Source organism: Buteo buteo, chromosome 2 (genome assembly GCF_964188355.1).
Source record: "Buteo buteo chromosome 2, bButBut1.hap1.1, whole genome shotgun sequence".
In the NCBI taxonomy this organism is placed as follows: Eukaryota; Metazoa; Chordata; class Aves; order Accipitriformes; family Accipitridae; genus Buteo; species Buteo buteo.
In genome coordinates this window covers 70132580-70151671 of record NC_134172.1, presented here as the reverse complement: position 1 = coordinate 70151671, position 19092 = coordinate 70132580, and the positions used below count along the sequence as shown (strand labels likewise).

The 19092-nt window shown below is 39.0% G+C and overlaps 1 protein-coding gene across 2 annotated transcripts in view; it reads left to right on the top strand.

Moving 5' to 3' along the window:
• Window positions 1–19092, top strand: part of PREX1 (phosphatidylinositol-3,4,5-trisphosphate dependent Rac exchange factor 1) — a 175914-nt gene that overhangs the window by 95957 nt on the left and 60865 nt on the right. For both annotated transcript variants that reach the window (XM_075018909.1, XM_075018903.1), the window contains exons 6-10: window positions 4001–4162; window positions 9603–9736; window positions 13650–13765; window positions 14753–14902; window positions 18280–18427. In XM_075018909.1, the coding sequence (XP_074875010.1) occupies window positions 4001–4162; window positions 9603–9736; window positions 13650–13765; window positions 14753–14902; window positions 18280–18427 (710 nt within the window). The remainder of the gene's footprint in view (window positions 1–4000; window positions 4163–9602; window positions 9737–13649; window positions 13766–14752; window positions 14903–18279; window positions 18428–19092) is intronic.

The window sequence follows — 19092 nt, the reverse complement described above, 5'->3', positions numbered from 1 at the left end:
TCACCAAAGTGCAACACCTCCCTCCTGCCTTTTCTTTTTGAACACTTACTTTCCCTGGCCTTATCTTCAGCAGAAGTAGAGTAAAAACTTCCATAGGGAATTTCATTTGTGATATCAACTGACATTTGTAGCAGCCAACCTCTTTTTCCTGTGGATGTGTTACTCACTCTGTAAATCAACCAAGAGTTTAAGATCATTAACTCCTCTCTCTTAATGGGATTCTCAGCTGTCAGCACATTACCTGTCCTCTGTCATCCATCTGACAAGAGTCATTGTCAATCTCCATTTATAATTTTCTGAAAAAAGAAATTGTAGCTATGAGTAAATTCTCAAAATACCAAATCTGTGCAAAGAACTGAATAGTTACAATTCATTGGACAAACACTGACATTCCCGTCCCTTCATTTGGGCCTTTCTGTCTCTAGGATCTGTCTATGTGGGAATGAGAGCACCTCCCATTGCCATATTTTGATTCTCATGAGACCTGTCTCTTGCATTACTTAAAGGAGTCTCAGTGGCCACCTAATTTAATCTCAAGATGCAGATTTTGCACTTCTGTAATGCTGGGTCTCAAGATAGTTGCTAGTCCTAGTGAATTAAGTCTCACTCCAACCAGCGTGAGGAAGCAGAGAGGAAGCACTGAGAGGGTCTGTGCAAAGGCAGAAACGAATCTGTACTACTTTTAACTCTAGCTTCCTCCTTTCAAATATGCCTTCCAATTTTGCTGGTATCTGAGCACCTCACAGTCTAATTATTTATGCTACAGTTACTCCTGCTAGTAGAAAAGTACAGTTAGGTATGCACAAACCTGTCACATGCTAAAGGTGACTTCTGTCTAAAGAATTTTGTAGAGCAGATCTATGAATCAACACTAGGACAGAGAAAGATCCTTGATTTAGTAGCTCAGAGTGTCTGGATTAGCAAAATGGCTGGATTAGCAGCTATTATAGTCCCTGTAAGTTAATGCAAGCTTCAGCAGAACTTGAACTTCAGCCCACATCCCTCCACTCTCTGACAGGCCATGTAACTAGAGCCTAAAAGTACCAGTTAATTTGATCTAGAGGTTGTGTATGGACATAATTCAGTTTAGGAGCAGTGCTTGTATTACAGGTTGTGCAAGTAACTCAGGCAAGGCAAGGCCCAGTAATACTCAGGGTCATACCTGAAATCAGAGTATGTCAGCGCCAAGCAAGACAGCATGGCACAAAAATCTTAAAATTAATGCCAATATGGCAAAATTTTGTGTGGTGAAGAGACACTTGCTGAGGTTAACATGTTGATGTGGAAAAGCAAAAGACAAATCAGACCACAGATTAAGCCTAGTTGGAGCCCATGACAGGCATTTGGGGATTGTAATCACTTATCTTGGATGAACAACAACTGTAACAGGCTGTCTTTGCCCTTAGCTGTGGGAACTATGGATTGAAGCAATTTAGCTGTGTTCAGCCACAGTGCTGTGCAGGCTCTCAGACTATATTCAAACTCTATACTTGTGTTTCATGCAAAATGATGCAATTCAGCAGCAGTTTGCCATTTAGACACAGGACTTTTAAACAACCAAATAACATGTTGAGGCAAAACAGAACATAGCGGGAAAGTTAAATATTCCAGACAGTCTAAAAATGTGGGTCTCAAACACCATATTATGTATCAAGATGAAATTACCGGACTTAGTTAAGGTTTCTTTAATGTATTTTTATCCAATTGTGGCTGACTATAAAATAGTATTGGTCTAAAAAATGATTAATTGTGAGTTGACAGTGGTTACCCCTTCTGCCAAACTGGTTAATATTGTCAGGTCCCAAGTTTTCCCACTGCTGTTTTTCAGTGAGCAGTGTTAAACTGGGCTGTTGTGCATTGAATCAAGTGAAGCAGAGTCTCTTAGGAACCCCTTCAGAGCAGAGATGTTGTTCGTCTCTGTGTTAATCTCTGAGGTCAAAACATGTGCCCCATAATACGCAGAAGAGTCCCTGCTAAACTCCTTCTGCTCTCTTGCCCTCTCTCTTTCCCAGTTCAGCACTTTTTCCCACTTTGCCTCTTGGGGAGCCCTCTCCACTTGCCATGGGCCTGTCTTGGAGGTTAAAACACTGAACTGAGTGCCAGAAAGTCTTTGTTCTGCAAGTGACTTGCCATTGGACAAGTTACTCTTCTATAAATTAATTTCTTCCTTCATAAAATGATTATTATATTTCCTGACACATAGAAGCATGGGAGAGCTCTGGTTAGTGAATTTCCCAGCAATTTCTGGATACACAGATTCATCATGCCCAGAGCTGTAGGTGCTTATCCACCTGTGATGGGTTGACCTTGGCTAGCTGCTGGCTGCCCACCCAGCTGCTCTCTCAGTCTCACTATTTGACAGGGTGAAGGAGAAAATAAGCTGAAAAAATGCTTGTGAATTGAGATAAAGACAGGGAGATGACTGAGTAATTTACCATCACAGGCAAAACAGACTTGACTCGATTTATTGCCATTTAAAGTATATTTAGGTAGTGAGAAACAAAACCGCCTTCCTCACAGCCCCCACTTTTTTCCCCAGACTCAACTTCACTCCTGCATTCCCAACTCCTCTACTTTCCCCCCAGCCCTGAGCAGTGCAGGAGATACAGGGAATGGGGGATTGCAGTTAGTATGTAACATTTCCTCTCTGTTGCTTCTTCATCCTCATGCTTTTCTCTGCTCCAGCATTAGCTCTCCATGGGCTGCTGTTCTTTAGGATAAGCCTTGTCCTGCATGGGTCCTATATGGGCTGCAGTTCTTGTCGGGAGAACCTGCTCAGGCATGGACTATCCACCTGCCACAGTTCCTTCAGGGAATAAACACCTGCTGCGGCATGTGGTCCTCCATGGGCTGCAGCGTGGATATCTGCTCTGTCATGGCCCTCTCCATGGGTTACAGGGAGATACCTGCTCCAGCCTGGTCTCTCCAGGTGCTGCAGGGAAATCTCTGCTCTGGCACCTGGAGCACCTCTTCCCTGCCCTCTCAGGCTTTGGTGTTCATGGGGCTGTTTCTCACACATTTTTCCTCTCTGCCCTGCTGCATTTTGCCCTTTCTTAAACACGTTTTCACAGAGGTGCCGCTGGCTTCTCCGATGGGCTCAGCCGGGTCCTGCTGCGGGCCTGTTGTGGAGCCGGCTGGAAGCGGCGCAGGGCAGCCCCTCACCTCTCCTCACGGGGGCCCCTGCACCTCCCCCTGCCAGTGCCAGGGTACAGACACCTGGTACACTGAGGTATCTGAATTAGGAGAGGTATTTCACTGGAATCCCTCTTTGGTCAGTGGAAAGAGACAGGCTTCTCGTGAGGGCAGTTCCACTCTTTGGTAAATCTGATTTGCACTTTGGTTACATTTCTCTGCTGGTTATAGATCTAAACAACCTCGGTCCTAAAGCTTCATGTGGCTTGTGATTAATCCACACCTGATCGTTTCCTTAAGTACTGTGGGTGGGGTATACAGCATAGCAGTATTCCTGTAAGGCCATAGTTCATGGAGAACCCCATATCCATAGCTCTAGTGGTTCCTGATAAGACCTGCTATAGGCAGAATTTTTCTTTGATCAAAGGGGCCTGATCCAACATCACTGAAATACTGAATGCACATCACTGGGGCTGGTATAGCATCTAGACCATGGCTAGGTCAACAGTCCATCTCATGTCTTTGAAGAAGACTGTGTGTTTTTTTATGTAATCTTTTAATTTATTTGGCCTTGGTTCACACTAGAAGCAAACACGTGACACAGCAAAACATACTTCGCTTGAGCTCTTTTAATTCGGCATATTTAATGTGAGCGATAGCTTCATTTATATAGCAGCATTCATATAAAACAGCAGCCTTGCACAGATGAAGAACAGAGAACAGCATCTACAGTAACATGCCCACAACTTCTCTTTAATTTTGCAGTGGTTCTGGCATTTTCCTGTGGGATTGCACTAATGCTTGTGCCTTTCCATGAGCCACTTCTAAGTTCACATTGCATGTTTTCTTTTCTTTTTTTTTTTCAAAGGAATTAGCTAAGAGGACTCCCTCTAAGCATCCTGATCACCCAGCTGTCCAGAATGCATTGCAGGCAATGAAGACAGTCTGCACAAATATCAACGAGACCAAGAGACAGATGGAGAAACTGGAAGCCCTTGAACAGTTGCAGTCCCACATTGAAGGATGGGAGGTATGATGTAGGACTAGCAAGCTCCCTGGAGGCAGTTTGCTATGAAGTTTAATGGGCTGAAGTTTAGTGACCCATACTGTGTACAGGGATTTCCGTTTCTTATGTGATGTGTAAATGCTCTTGAAGGTGTGGGTGGCATCACTCTGACAAGTTTAGAATTTAGTGTTTATTTTGGGTGTGCAGGCTGCTGCTAAATTGTAGCAGAACAAACGGATTATGAAAGGAAGGAAGGTGTTACAGCTAGAATGGACTGAATTTTCAAATGGACAGATCTCATCTGAAAGACCAATAGGTCTAGAAGATGAAATCAGGACTGGTCTAAATGACAAAAGTTTCTCTTTACATTCCTACAAGCCTTTAGTTTTTCCAGGAGCTTTGAAAGTTAGCTCACTTAACTTCATACGTATTTCCTGTATAAAAGATAAATGTTAGATTAGCAAGGATTAGATTAGAAAGCAAGTGGTATATTTGTGTTTGCTCCAGTTAAGTTACTCATGGATCTGTTTCTAGTGATGTGTTTGTCAGTAGGTGGATCTGTGTAGGTAGAAGCATTTACTACGGAAGGGAGAAAAATAAGAGAGGGAGAAAACTAGGACGTAAAGTTTGGAGGAGGAGGAAGTCTGGAAAAAGAGCCACTCAGTAGAAATACTGGGAAGTCAGGATGGTGTGCAAAGGGTTGGCAGGTTATCTTGTGATGAATTTAGTTGAGGCCCTTGAATCAGTGGAGTTGGAAGCCTCTGGGAGGTGCACTATAGGAAGTCAGTGGTGTTAAATGGTCTCATGGAGAGATTGGCGTCGGCGTTTAGTGAGACTGACATTTGAAATGTCAAGGCTGATCATTGCCAGCTGAGGATTTCTTAGCTGAAGACATTTTGTTAGAGGTCATGTAAACTTGCTCATGTTCGGACTCTTGGGTGCTCTCCACGACTCCCTTCTGGGTTGTTTTTATCGTTCGTGTATCTTTTAAACCTTGCTCATTTTTTCCCTGAAGGATGTTCTTGGCATCCAGCTAAAGACGTGAGAACAACCCAGATATCCAGCTGTGTAATTTTTGGATAGCAAGCTCAGCAAACAAAGTCATACAATGTTCTATAGAGCAAGACTTCTAGAAGTAGTTAAATCTATTTCAGATCAATGCAACTCATGGGTCATCTAGGCAAGAGGTATGATTTGAACTCTGGAGCCTGAAGCATGACGATTGAAGTGTCCGTGATGCCATAAATGAAGTGGTATTCAGACTTATTCCTTTTTTATTAGGGTTTAACTTATCTACAACAACATTCTGGGACTGAAAACCCTTTCAGATTGTTTTATATACACTGTTTTGTAACAAAGTCTCATAGGTCACTCAGCTCAAAATTTCAAAAAGGAAGAAGTGTTTTTCCATCCCAGAAAGCTGTAAAACATCTCTAAATTATTCTAGTGGCACATTAAAAGAAGGAAAACTAGCTTTATACATCACAGATACAGGCCAATGCTCAACATGATTGCATTTTTTTTTTCTTCTGTACACGTAAAGAAACTTGAAACTGACAGTTTAATATCTTCACAGTGCTAGGGGTCTTACAAATTATGACCCTAGAGCAACGTGCTATTTAACTGTTTTTAGTTCCTTCAGATGCATTTCACAGTTTATTCCTAATGAGAAGGGCTCCTAACTTCTCTCTATGGAAAGCCGAAATTGCTGAATTAAAGAAATTTTTAGCTTAACAATGCAGTGCTATAAGCCACAGAGCTGGCTGTAGGAGGAGGAAGTCTATAAGGCAAATTGATGCCTATTTTTAGTTTACCTGATGGCAGTCTCTCCTATGAAATAGAAAATTTCCCTTTTCTGTTAGCATGGATATGGATTCTGAAACACTGGTGCCCTGTATGTATGGTTATATACCATACATATTAATTCAACAAGGCCTACAGCTTCCAACTGTTTTAATCCAAGGCATCTAAACTGTCAGAAAGAAGTGAAGATCAGCTTACTTATGACCAAGTATTTTACGATTATAAGGGAAGTAGCCTGAATCGGGGGAGTATAAAAGCAGCCCAGCATGAAGTTTGGCATCAGTTTGTTCACATAATTTGGAACAGGCTCCACCTTGTCTAATGTTTCTGTTTAACCAGACCAGCAGTTTCACTGGTTTCTATGACTTTGCACTTCCTTCCAGGTGTCCCAATGGACCATCCCTGGTCTGATCTTCATCCTATCACCATCAGTGCCACCCTCAATATTTCCAACGTGAAGAACAACGTAACATCATTTTGCTTTTGCAGAGTCTTTTCTGCTTGTGCTTGCGAGTCATCTGTAACTTCACTAAGAGCAATAGTTGTTTTTTAGAGATATTTCATCAGTTCAACATTTTTTCTTCAACATCTCCACCCACCAATCCGCATCTCCCTAATACAACTGTCACTGTCATATACTGAGCATATATTGGCATCGTCCTGTCAGTGTCTTTCTGAGACAGATTATAATGAGGACATGTGTTAAAGTAGGCCAAATCTGGGAAGCTGCTGAAGGCCTGCAGCTTAATCAGAGATCTGTTCATCAAAATGAACTCTGCTCAGATTCATTCTTTTGGAATGCACAGAATCCTTGTAGATGTATGTTGTGGATTAGTCTCAGGCAAGTCGATTTGATTCTGGTTAACCCTTCTGGGAAACAAAGATTAGTTTAAAAAAGGGGAAAGAAAAGTAGAGGATGCATGAGAAGACCAACTTTTGTATACAATCTTTTTGTTTGCTTAGTGAAGAACAAGTTAATATGCTGTTTCTGTTAATTATATATTGATTTTTCTGTGGGGAGAGCTCCTTCTCACGAGTCCTTGTGAATTATTTTTAGTGAACAATTGCTACATATCCTCAAATTCTCCCAGTCTGAAATGCATAGAAAAGCAAAACCCCCATCACAAAACAGCATGACTTGTAAGATATATGTTAGTGCTTAGGCAGATCAATCATTTTATAATTGGCTGTAATTTGCAATTCTACTAGCCATGACGCTTTCTTTTTCTTTGAGTTTGTTGGGTTTTTTTTCCCTGCAGCTTGGTCCCACTTGGAAAGGTGAGAAATACTGTGTTGACTCTGAAAATATCAAATAAATATTCTTACTTACTCTGTTTCTTACTATTGAAAAACCTCTCAAATGGGTATAAATAGTATAGAAGTAGCTAGGTCAACAGCAAACAGGAAATGCATCAACAGTGTTTAGATACCATCGTGATGGGTCTGATGGAAAAATAAAGATTCTTAGATTCTTAAGGTGAGAAGCAACAGTTGCAATCATTTGCTTTCACTTCCTGCACAAAATAGGCCAGATAATTTTACCCAGCAATTCCTGTGTCAGTAAAAGATTGACTCCAATTACTGGTGTCACTGTGTTCATTACTTTTGCTATCTTTCGGTATCTTTGAGAAAACTAAGTACTTGATGTTGAGGTGCTCTGAAGCCCAGGTTTTTGCATGGGCAAACCACATGAGGAGCATGCTTTTATGTTGTACAGTCAGTTAGTATCTATTCCTATTTGTGTATTTGTTAGTATGCCTCTGGGGTCGTAATTCTGAGATACAGTGATTTCTTCTGGAGATAGTAATGGTCAACAGGTCATTTTCAAAATAACAAGTGCTCATTTCTGGACATGTATTAACTCTTTCTGTGGAATGATTAAGAAAATAAAAACATATTGGCACAGTAGATGAAACTATTGCATCTAGCTAGTTCCTGCATCATTCTGTCCAGAATGTGTAGAAACACATATGTGAAACACACAAATTGGTATTGCATACTTGGCAGCCTTTAAAGAATAGCTGCTTCCTTGTTAACTAAAAGCAAGACATGGACAGTACAGCTGGCAAGATTCGGTTTAGAAAATCATGTAATCAGAGCTTCATTCACACCTTTAGAGTGACTGCATTGCATTTAGAAAGGCTGATTTCAATTCAGTGACTTTCCCTGAATAGCTTGATGGGACCAGACTGTGCCTTCCTCAACTCCCCCCCCCCCCCCCCCAAAAAAAAATAAATTACTCGTGCAATGTCTAAACACAATCAAACAGATCTTTCTGGGGTAACTTTATAGATGGAGCTGGATTTCATGCCTATGTACAGAGATGTCTTCAGTTTAAGTGGGATAAATTGTGTTTTACAAAATTTTTCTATTATTTGTGAATATAGGGTTAAGGGACCTTTGGAAATCAAGCAGTTTTGTTGATAATAAATGTCTTGAAATCCAAAGTCAGTTCTCTTTTCCAGTAAGACTCAAGGCAGTGGGTCATACCATCTAATTTACTTCCTTATCTGCATGCTGACTGTGGAAGGAAGTTACTGTTACCCTTGGATGTGCTTCCTCCCAACTCAAAGAGAAATCTAAAAACTAATGAGTGATCCAGAACTGGGTGGTAAATGTTTCTAAGGCCTCAGAGAGTTTTTCTGAAAAGGAACCTTTATTGATAGGATGCTCTTGTACCTTTGAAGTAATACCAGATCAAGGAATTTAAGGCTAGTGCCTAAGGTTTAGCCAAACTATCTTGTTTAGTCAATGGAGCAGTTGAGGAGCAGATTCGCAGCTGTATGCATTCAGGGTGTGAGGTCACTTGGAGTTTGCCTGTCCTGAGAGCAACCTGGGACAGCCCTATAGTTGTTTTTCACTTGAGCCCAACTGCTTTTGTCGTAGAGGGCCCCATTTAAAGGACTGTATGATCACTTTTCCTAGGCATAATCTGAGTAGCGGTTTGGGGAGTGAATGTTTTAGAGTGATCTTCTGTGGTTTGCAGCTTCTGGGCATCCTCATAGGCTAAAGTGTCTTGAACACGAAACTCAGTTATCTCTATGGCTGTCTAGTGCATATAATGGCTTGTACATAGTAGCTAGCACAGTGTCCAGCACCCAACCTCTGATTTTCATGGCTATGTTTCTAACTTGCATGTGTTTATTAGAACTCCGGAAAGGAGAGCACCTGCATATACTTCTAACAAAAAGAGTTGGAGAGACATATCACCACTGAGATGATTTTGCAGAGAGATGGTTAATAGCGTCATATGTTGGTATCAGAGCTACAATGTTATGGAAATACCATTATTCTTTTATAAAGCATTCCTAAAGCTATCACTTGTGATACTTGCAATGATAGCTCAGAGTATGAAGAGAAGACTAATGGTCTTGAGAGACTCACAATACAGCTGCTTTGAGAGTGAAAGATATCTTTGGGAAAAAGTCTCCTGGAGTTTAAAAGGGCAGATTTATTGTAGTGTATGAGGACTCCAAAAAAAAAATTTGTAATCCAGAGAAAACATGTTGTGTTTAGCCACATTAAGAAATTGAGGACTTCCTCCTTATGAGTGTATCAGTTATTTCACAGTTTAATAACATGCAGTGTTCTAGTAAAAATCCTTCATTGCTCACACACAAAAGAAGTTAAAAGTAAACAATATCTCTTTTCAATGTTTCAGGGGTCAAATCTGACAGATATCTGCACACAGCTCTTGCTCCAAGGGACTTTGTTAAAAATCTCAGCAGGAAACATCCAGGAGAGAATGTTCTTTCTGTTTGATAATCTACTGGTTTATTGCAAGAGGAAATCCAGGTGAGTCCCTCTGTCTTTACAGTTTTATAATGGGACCATTCAGAATTTTTTTAAGTTGAAAGTATGATCAATTACTGATCACTCACTGTATTCCCTGTTGCTCTCTGTAGAGCTGAGTCACAGATGTGACTTTCCTCTGTTCTTGACTATTGCTGTTACTTAGACTGTATGAGAAAGAAGTGACTATATGTTAGGATAAATATGCCAGACAGTAATGGGGTCCCCACCCTGTGAAGTGCACAGTCCCAAGACAGAAGTCGATACAGTGCAGAAAAAACACAGAGTGAGTTCTTACAGATGGAAGGCTTCCCAGAGCAGATGGGTCTCCAGGAGTGATGCGAAGAAGGTGGCCTTGCCAACTTTCATTGTGAGGTTTTTCCAAGCAGAAGAGGGTGACATGAAAAATGATATAAAGCCAAGAAAGGGGAAGGTAGAAGACTAAGAAAACATTAAATAGATGCAGGGCACAGAGGAGTAAGGAAGAGATGAAGATTAGCAAGTTGCTGTTCAGCATTTGCAGCCCCTGTGTTCTGTGCCTTGTCTTCCTTATCCTGGTAACAATTTTTGCATCATTCCACCTTTTAAAACTTAAGCATTATTAACACCTGCTGCTTATTGTTGAAATAGCATTGGCAGTGTGGAAGACAATTTCCTTCTGCAGCAATTATACTGTATTTCAATTCTTAAGCTTTTCAACTTCACAGCTCCAGTCTCATTCTCATGTCTTGGTCTCTTCTAAATTTAAAATTGTCCTGGTTTCAGCTGGGATAGAATGAACTGTCTTCCTAGTAGCTGGTACAGTGCTATGTTTTGAGTTCAGTATGTGAAGAATGCTGATAACACTGGTGTTTTCAGTTGTTGCTCAGTAGTGTTTAGACTACAGTCAAGGATTTTTCAGCTTCTCATGCCCAGCCAGGGCACCTGACCCAAACTGGCCAACGGTGTATTCCATACCATGGGACGTCCCATCTGGTTTAGGAACTGGGAGGGGGGGCAGGGTTTTTCGCCGCTCGGGGACTGGCTAGGTGTCGGTCGGCGGGTGGTGAGCAATTGCCCTGCGCATCATTTGTACATTTCAATCCTTTTATTACTACTGCTGTCATTTTATTAGTGTTATCATTATCATTATTAGTTTCTTCTTTTCTGTTCTATTAAACCGTTCTTATCTCAACCCAGGAGTTTTACTTCTTTTCCTGATTTTCTCCCCCATCCCACTGGGTGGGGGGGGAGTGAGTGAGTGGCTGCGTGGTGCTTAGTTGCTGGCTGGGGTTAAACCACGACAAAAATGCATTCTCTACAGTCCAGATTCTCCTCGTCCTTTCTTTCCTGTAATATCCTCCCCCATCTTCAAGTTATACTTCTTTACTGGTGATGGCCAAGTAGAGTGGCCAACCCAATTAGAAATTCTCAAGAACCAGAGTGTTCTCTCCGAAGAAAATTCTTGTATCTCAGAATTTGGGTTTATTTCCCAGATTTTTGTTCAGTGGGAATTTTGGAACCATTAAGCTGGGAATGTTCAGACTTTTTGTGTGGATAATGCTGAAACTATACAACATAAATACAAATTATTAGGTGAAGTCTACATTAGAAATTATTGGAATGTGATATAAACTTTTAAATTAAATTTTAAAAAAATTTTCAGAATTCAATCTTATATGGCTTTTAATATTATCTAACTGAAGCATTCTGACTGTGCTGAAATTAAGCAAGAAAGATGAAACATTTCATTTTGACACTTTACCAGATTTGTCAAAATCCAAACTTCCATATAAAACAGAGTTCAGAAATTATGTGTCTTCTAACAGAAAACTATTCCTTTTTTAAAAAAAAATCAATTTGATATCTAATCTTTTACTTCTTCAGAGCTATTGGAAACTGGTTTTCTAATCCTGTTTTTGTAGTTCAGGTTAGCCTAGCCCCTCCCACACTGTCCAGGCATTTTTCCTGGAATACCAAGATTTAGAAAACAAAATGTTCTACTGCCTTTTAAGCAACTCTCTGGTTTTTGTACAGGAGATAATTACAGAGCTACTCTGTAGTTTGGCTTGATTTTGGAGAAGGCTGCTGTAACACTTTGATTTTCCCAAAGGATCGATATAGTTTGTATTTGTCTAATAATGTAGCTTGAACTGATGAAATGTCAAGAATCTGATTTCCATTAAAAAATAGAATATTTTATTAAGTCTGCTGGGAATTGCCTAATGTAAAAGATATATTTAGAGATCGCTAAGCAACTTTAATTTTGGATATTTCTTCTGTCTTGCTGCTATTTATAATTAGTCCAGGGTGGAAATTAATGTCTATCCAGTTGTGCTGGTGTGATCATTTGGCCAGCTGCTTGACAAACAACTGACATGTTAGTGGAACACAAATTTTGAAAAAAAAAAAAAAACACACCAAAACCTGCCTGTGTCTGTTCCTAATTTGAAATTGAATGACTTGGTTCTCATCTTACTTACACTATGCTTATTTTGTAGAAATCACTGGAGTTTTTCTTGATCAAAAAGTGCAACCAAAATTCAGGCCTCAGTCTTTGATAAGTAGTCAACAATGCAGCCATTTGAATTTGGGCATCATATCTTTTCACAATAGTGTAAATGAGGAGTAGTGTTGTTGAGACCAATTTAAGATGTGTTTAGAATCAGAATTAGTTCTGTGATTTTAGAGCTAAGACTGCAATCTCATCTTTTGCAGAAGCTTAGGGAAGTCTGACAAACTGATGACATAGATTTTCAGGGCTGAGTATTGTTTTGTGTTTTTAGCAGGATCATAGACTGCTGTTTAAATTAAATCCTGATGTCAGGAACAATATGTTTCATGTGGGGAAATGGGCTGAGTATTTAAAGGGTTTCAGTAAGGCTGCCAGGACAGTTTTTCTTTTGACTCCAACAGTTGTCTTTAGGAAATGATCTAATAGCTCCAAGATCTCAGTCCCTGTCAGTCTGATTGGATGTAAATATAGGGTCATCACTAAATGTCTATTTGTCACTAAAGCTAGCTGTAAAAGAAAACATTGTTCAGAAAAACTTGGTGATTCTCCTCTCACCTCAGTTTATCATAGCTATTTTACTTTGACAGAAATTTTTTCCCCAGCTGTTTTTATTGCAATATTCTTTGAATCTTATGAGCTCCTGGCAAGTTGCCACAGCAATCTCTTCACTGTACAGAGTTTGGACACCTGCCATCTGAAATGATGATCATTTGACCGGTTGTGTTTTCATTCACATAGCAGGGTTGTTCTTAGATATTAAAGCTCAGCAGGTGTCAGTTGGATAGTTTTAAACCTATTCTAGACATAAAAATCAGAACATAATTAGCAATAAAAAGTGCTTTCCTGAAATGTTTTACAAGACATTTCAACAGAGACACTATAAAGCTTACGGATAAGGAGGTAAACTTTGGTGCAAAATCACCACAGCAGCACTTTCACAAGTGCCACATATAATGACATTTAACACACATATGACAGACCATGTGACACTAGCCTATTTACATGTTTCATTTCATATTTGAAACTTGGTACACATACAACAAATTTATCAAAGTTTTAGGTAAACAAAGGAAGCAAATCTAACATTGTGTCAGGTGATACTGCAGCTTTCATCCCAAAGCCACACACAGTTCAGTTGTACTGGCATTTCAATCAGTTACTCATCAAGAATGTAAATCTTGAAGGCATCCCAATCTTCACATAATCTTGCAAAATAAACTCTTTATCGCCGTACTGACACTGTTGTACGATTATCTTTGTGAGCTGATTGATTATTCCAATTATTTAAAATCAGAGACATGGTCAAATACCACAAAACACTACATTGGAATCCTTTTTTAATGGTCATATCAGATTCATTTATGCATATATGTGTTACACTATTTGCTTATGTGTTGCTAACAGTCTAAATCCTAATTGCAGAGTTACTGGAAAAAAGCCATCTAAACGGACAAAGTCAATCAATGGGTCCCTTTATATCTTCAGGGGCCGAATAAATACAGAAGTCATGGAGGTGGAGAATGTAGAAGATGGAACAGGTAGGAGACCAAATACTGTCTTTTAACAACACAGCAAGTCCAGGTCTTATGTTGGAAGTTGGTACAAAAGTACTCATCCATCTCCTTTAATGAAATATTAAGTAAGCTATGTAACTTCTGATGCATTTGTTATTAGATGAACTTATATAATTGAAAGACTGGACAGGCTTTTAGGCACTTGTCCTTCATTCTGAAATGACCTTATGAAGAGTTTGTGTACCCCGAAGCTTGTCTATTTTTTCTCTTAATCCAAGTTAATTTAGTAAAAGATATTTTATCTTCTTTCCATCCTTTATTTTCTTACATCTTAAGCCATTACAGCTATAATAACAGAACTTCTGGATCTTCTTCTCATTTAGAATACCACCAAATATTAGTCTTAGCATCAAATCAGTAGCATGGAATGTGGCTGTGAATGCAATATGGGAATGGCAGTTGTGTTACGATTTTTGTGTTCTGACACAGGCAGGAAGAAGGATGGGTTTCTAATTTCATCTACAAAGGCCACACCAGCCCCTGCTCCTATTGTAATAAGTCGGGAATTAATATTATATCCTTTAAACAGTTGACACTTAGAGTTCCCATGTCCTGTGGACAAAAATCCTTACAGTGCAAGAAGTTAGCATGTCTCCAAAAGTTCAGAACAAATAACCTAAACAAACATCATAGACTTTTTCACTGATGTCATTGTATTTAAAATATTTTAGTTCTTCTTCTGAGGTAAAATTACAAAGTGTCACTCTTAGGACTGAAACATTCAGTCAGTTTGAACAGCCTAGCCATGGATACTTCTATTAATATTTGTACTTCCAGAGTGGTAAGTAAGAAAACAGTCACACAGACAGTCAGTAAGACTGATGCATGAGGAACATCTCCAGAAATCAAGCTCTTCAAAGGAGAAAATTTTAATTAAGGTGTCCCACACTGATTTGATTAAAGTAGCAGGCCTTCTGTTCACTGTGTGTATTGTGCTTTGGGTTTTTACAGCAGATTACCACAGCAACGGCTACACTGTGACAAATGGCTGGAAGATACACAACACAGCCAAAAACAAATGGTTTGTTTGCATGGCCAAGACTGCAGAGGACAAACAGAAATGGCTGGATGCTATAATCAAGGAAAGGGAGCAGAGAGAGAGTAAGTGGATAATGTATTTTCCAATGCACTGAATGAACTTGTGTACAAAGGAGAAATGTACAGGCATGTATAAGTATCCGAGAGAAAAGAAAAGGTTGCAGTTTTTTCTCCATGGGCAGAATTAAAATCTATCCTTAATGACAAGGAAAATCAAGTGGTTGAAGACAAATATTTCTGAATGTGTGCCTTGGGGTTTTTATGGACCTGTGTCAGTATATTTATTAAATAAATAACTGACCAGAGTCAGTTTCTTTGATGCATTGAATTACTGTGGGAAAAAAAATTACATTTAATCAATTTCATTTGTTGGTCTTTTATTTGTAAATAAGATAAAATTTTATTTTATTTATTGGTAAAAGCAAAGAAAAAAATCCAGCTTGCAACCTTTTTCCAGAGGCAGTGACACAAACTCGTTCTCACAAACTCTGCCTCCATGATCTTGAAATAAACAGAACAGCTCATGGAGAAGAACTTTAGAAATATTACACTTAGACAGAACAGTGTCAGATGTATGCAGATGCTTGTCACTTTTATCTTTTCTTGTGGAATGAAATAAAAGCTAAGCTTATCTTGAAATAGTATTGTACAATAGAAGCAAGCTCACGAAGCCATGGATCAGGGTAGGTGATAAAAGTTCTGAGTTCCTTTAAAAGTTGGAACTATCTTTCACAAGTTAACTTGCTTCCCTGTTTGCTCAATGGGAACAATAATAGATCATTGCCAGAGAAAATGACACTTATTTTAAAACATTCTGTGCCTTTTAGAAGTCATTTCCCTCTCTGCACATGCAACTCCATTAAAGATGTAATTGCTCATTTATGCTAATATTGAAAGAGGGCAGTCCGAAACCCTTTTTTAGTAGTGGGTTTTCAGAACTTGTACTTGCTATGCAATAATGCTTTAGATTTGTAAAGTATTTTAAGAAAGTTACAGATCTGTCACTGAAGTTTAATGAAAGCAGAGTATCTAAATCCTTTAATGTCCTTTGAAATCCAAACCTTAGTTTTTATGTTACAATACTTTGCATCTAATCTGCTAAACACAATGCACATTGCAGTGTTATTTGTTACCATAGAATATAACATACTGTATCATATATAAACTCCAATACTTTTGATAACAGCAAGGATACAGCCTTCAAAATGTAGATCAGGCATGGTGTAAATTCAAAAGAACTACCTGAAGGCATGAGGGAGAATCAGTTTTGATTTTTGCTCATTGGTCAGTTCTGCATCCCACTTTACTGTAAGGGTCCTGATCTTCCACATGATTTTTTTTTTTTTAATAAAATACATTTCTTGGCTCTTACTTTTACCCTCAGAGTTCTAAATCATATCTCTCAAAGATCCAGTGAGTTTCGATTTCATAGTGTTTTCCCTTTGTGAGGTCGCTAGTGCTTTGCGGAATTTCCTGTGCATCGGGTAAAATGTGTGAGGAGAGAGAAGGTTCAATAAGAAGTAAAAAGACAGGACTAAAAAAACAGGCCATATATAAACAGGGAGCTTGAGAATATGGGGAGGTGACAGAAATAAATATTAGGAAGGGAGAAGAACTATTGCTTAATAGAAAGTTTCTCAAAGTTTTCCATGCAGCATTGTCTAGTAAGAGTGGGTTTTTTTCTGAATCTTTTTGTCATATAGTTTTATGATGTGGCAGCTGATGACAGGCACTCGGGATAAGCATGGATATTCTGGCAGACATTCCAGGCCTTACTGGAAAATCTCCTTTGGATCAGAGTACTTACAAAGTCACAGAGATATCAGTGTTTGGATTAGAAAGCCTGGTGAGATTCCCAATTCTGTAGGATGAGTTGGGTAGAATGTGCATTCCAGCCTGCCATTTACATCAGAGCCTGGGGAATTCAGTGATGTAAGACCAGCAGGAAACATGTATACTATTACACAGGCTGTTTTCTATCACAAGTTCACGTTGCAAATTAGCCTCAGCTACACGTGTCAGCGTTTGCATTGGATTGGATCACAGTATTGGAGAAATAAGAAGGTGGAAGAATAACGGCAATAAGCCAGGGGATTTGTGGAGCCAAAAGCTTTAGCCAGATATTGGACACATGAAAGAAATACTGTATTTGAAAGACAAAATGTTGTGCAAGACTAATTTCTGGAACGTGCATTTCAAGCCTCTAAAACAAATGCATTAAACATTTACAAAAAGCTAGAAAGCAGCTCTGATGACACAGAAGACAATTAATTCATTTCAGTATCTTACCATAGAGCAACAGGATTTATGTCCAGTGAGGGTGAACTGCTCTTCCCAAAGAACATACAGGTTTCATCTTGTAGCCTTAACACTGATCACTTAAATTCTGCCTAATGTCAATCTCTGTAAAAATTAGGCATGTAAGTACAGGACCAATTCAGGCTCCCTGTTTTAAAGCTAAGCCTAGAGATGTCTCAAATCTGTGCCTTTGTTTTGAACTGCAGAGTTGTCTAGATTTGCAAGTTCTAGAAAATAACATAGCCAGAAAACAAAATGATTTGTTCAGGCTAGAAGAGACAAAACATCTACAGCAACAAAACCAGCTTTTCTCATATGCTGCCCTCCTCAAGCAATTTGCAAATCTAAAGGGAAGAGTGCCAGAAAATGCCAGTTATGACGATAGTTGTAACATAGACACATATTGTTTTCAGAGATCATCCTCCTGACTGTAGCAATTTTCAAGTAAACATGAGAGATGTGGAAACTCATACAAAGTGGATGTGAATTTTTCTCTATATCCAATTATCTATCATTCCTTAAATCATTCAGTATTTCTTTCATTGACTGGATAATGTGATTGTCAAACTGTATTTTTAGCCTCGGAGTATTAGTAAATAGGCTAATTAAGAAAGGGTGAGAAAATAATGTTCCTGTCTAGTTTTGATTTAGTTAAGGATGTGAATTTGATTTCAGCAGTTTTGTATTTTTGGCTTCAAGTAATAGAACACTCAAAAAGTCATCTGCTCTGTCAGGCATTCAGCTGCCTCAAACAAGTCTTATGCCAGCAGTTATTTCAGGGTCAAAAGTGAAATTACAACAGGAAATCAGTTTCAGAAGGTATATGTTTTATCTTGCTTTGGAACTTCTCTGTGTTCTGTAAATCATTCTACTTTGTGTGATGGATGTGATGTAACCATAATTTTAAAGCTACTTTTTAAAATGGAGAAGAAAAGCTGCAAGCGTCTCGGTGGTGCTAAACTCACCAATGACAGCTTTTTATTCAGATAAATAAATGACCCAATTTCCCTCTTTTTTGGAAAAGAAGTCAGTTAATTTTTGTGTTTCTACCATTTTTTTTCTGTTTGGCCTCAGCTTTTGACTTTCAGCAAACACTTTATCTGATGTTAAGGATCTGAGAGAATTTCTGCTTTGTATTCCAGGTTTGAAACTGGGAATGGAGAGGGATGCATATGTCATGATTGCAGAGAAAGGAGAGAAGCTGTACCAAATGATGATGAGCAAGAAAGTGAACCTTATCAAAGACAGGAGGAGAAAATTAAGTACTGTTCCCAAGTGCTTTCTTGGCAAGTAAGTGGCATTTGAATTGAAAAGGCCCTTTCATACCAACTAAAAGAATGGACTCTGGATTTTCTGTGGATGGTATTCTAAGGTCAGATCAGATGTGCTTTGATGCTGCTTAATTGAAAAGGCCATAACCCCTATTATAGTTGTGATTTATTAAAATTAATCATTGATTTCTATTTTATGCCATGTGCAGGCTGTACAGTGACAGCTCATTCTGTTGTACAGTAACTCATAACAGCTGTTTCAAATCAGCAAAAGGAATAAGAAAAAATACCTTAACTCCCACAAGCTCAGGGCTGTTGGTGGCCTAACCTGTATCCTCTTTTGTATACAAGCAAATGCTTACCAGGTGATGTTTAAATCCAGCAGAACTGTCCAGGTCTCAGGATTGAATTTAGAATTTTCCTGTTTGTCAACAGACACAAATGAAATTTTGTGCATCAGGAGACCTGATGCATTTGTTAGAAGTACAGGGCTTTATTGGCTGGAAGAAAACTCTTTCACTCAGGCTAGATATTACAAAATAATTCTTAAGAATGACATGTATGAAGCAGTAGAAGAGAGACCCCTTGGACAAATCAGATCAGAGATGAGGTATGGTAGCAGTGGGGCTGTTGTAGGGAAATGTCCTGCATGGCATATAGGGAGACATATTAGTTGACCTGAGA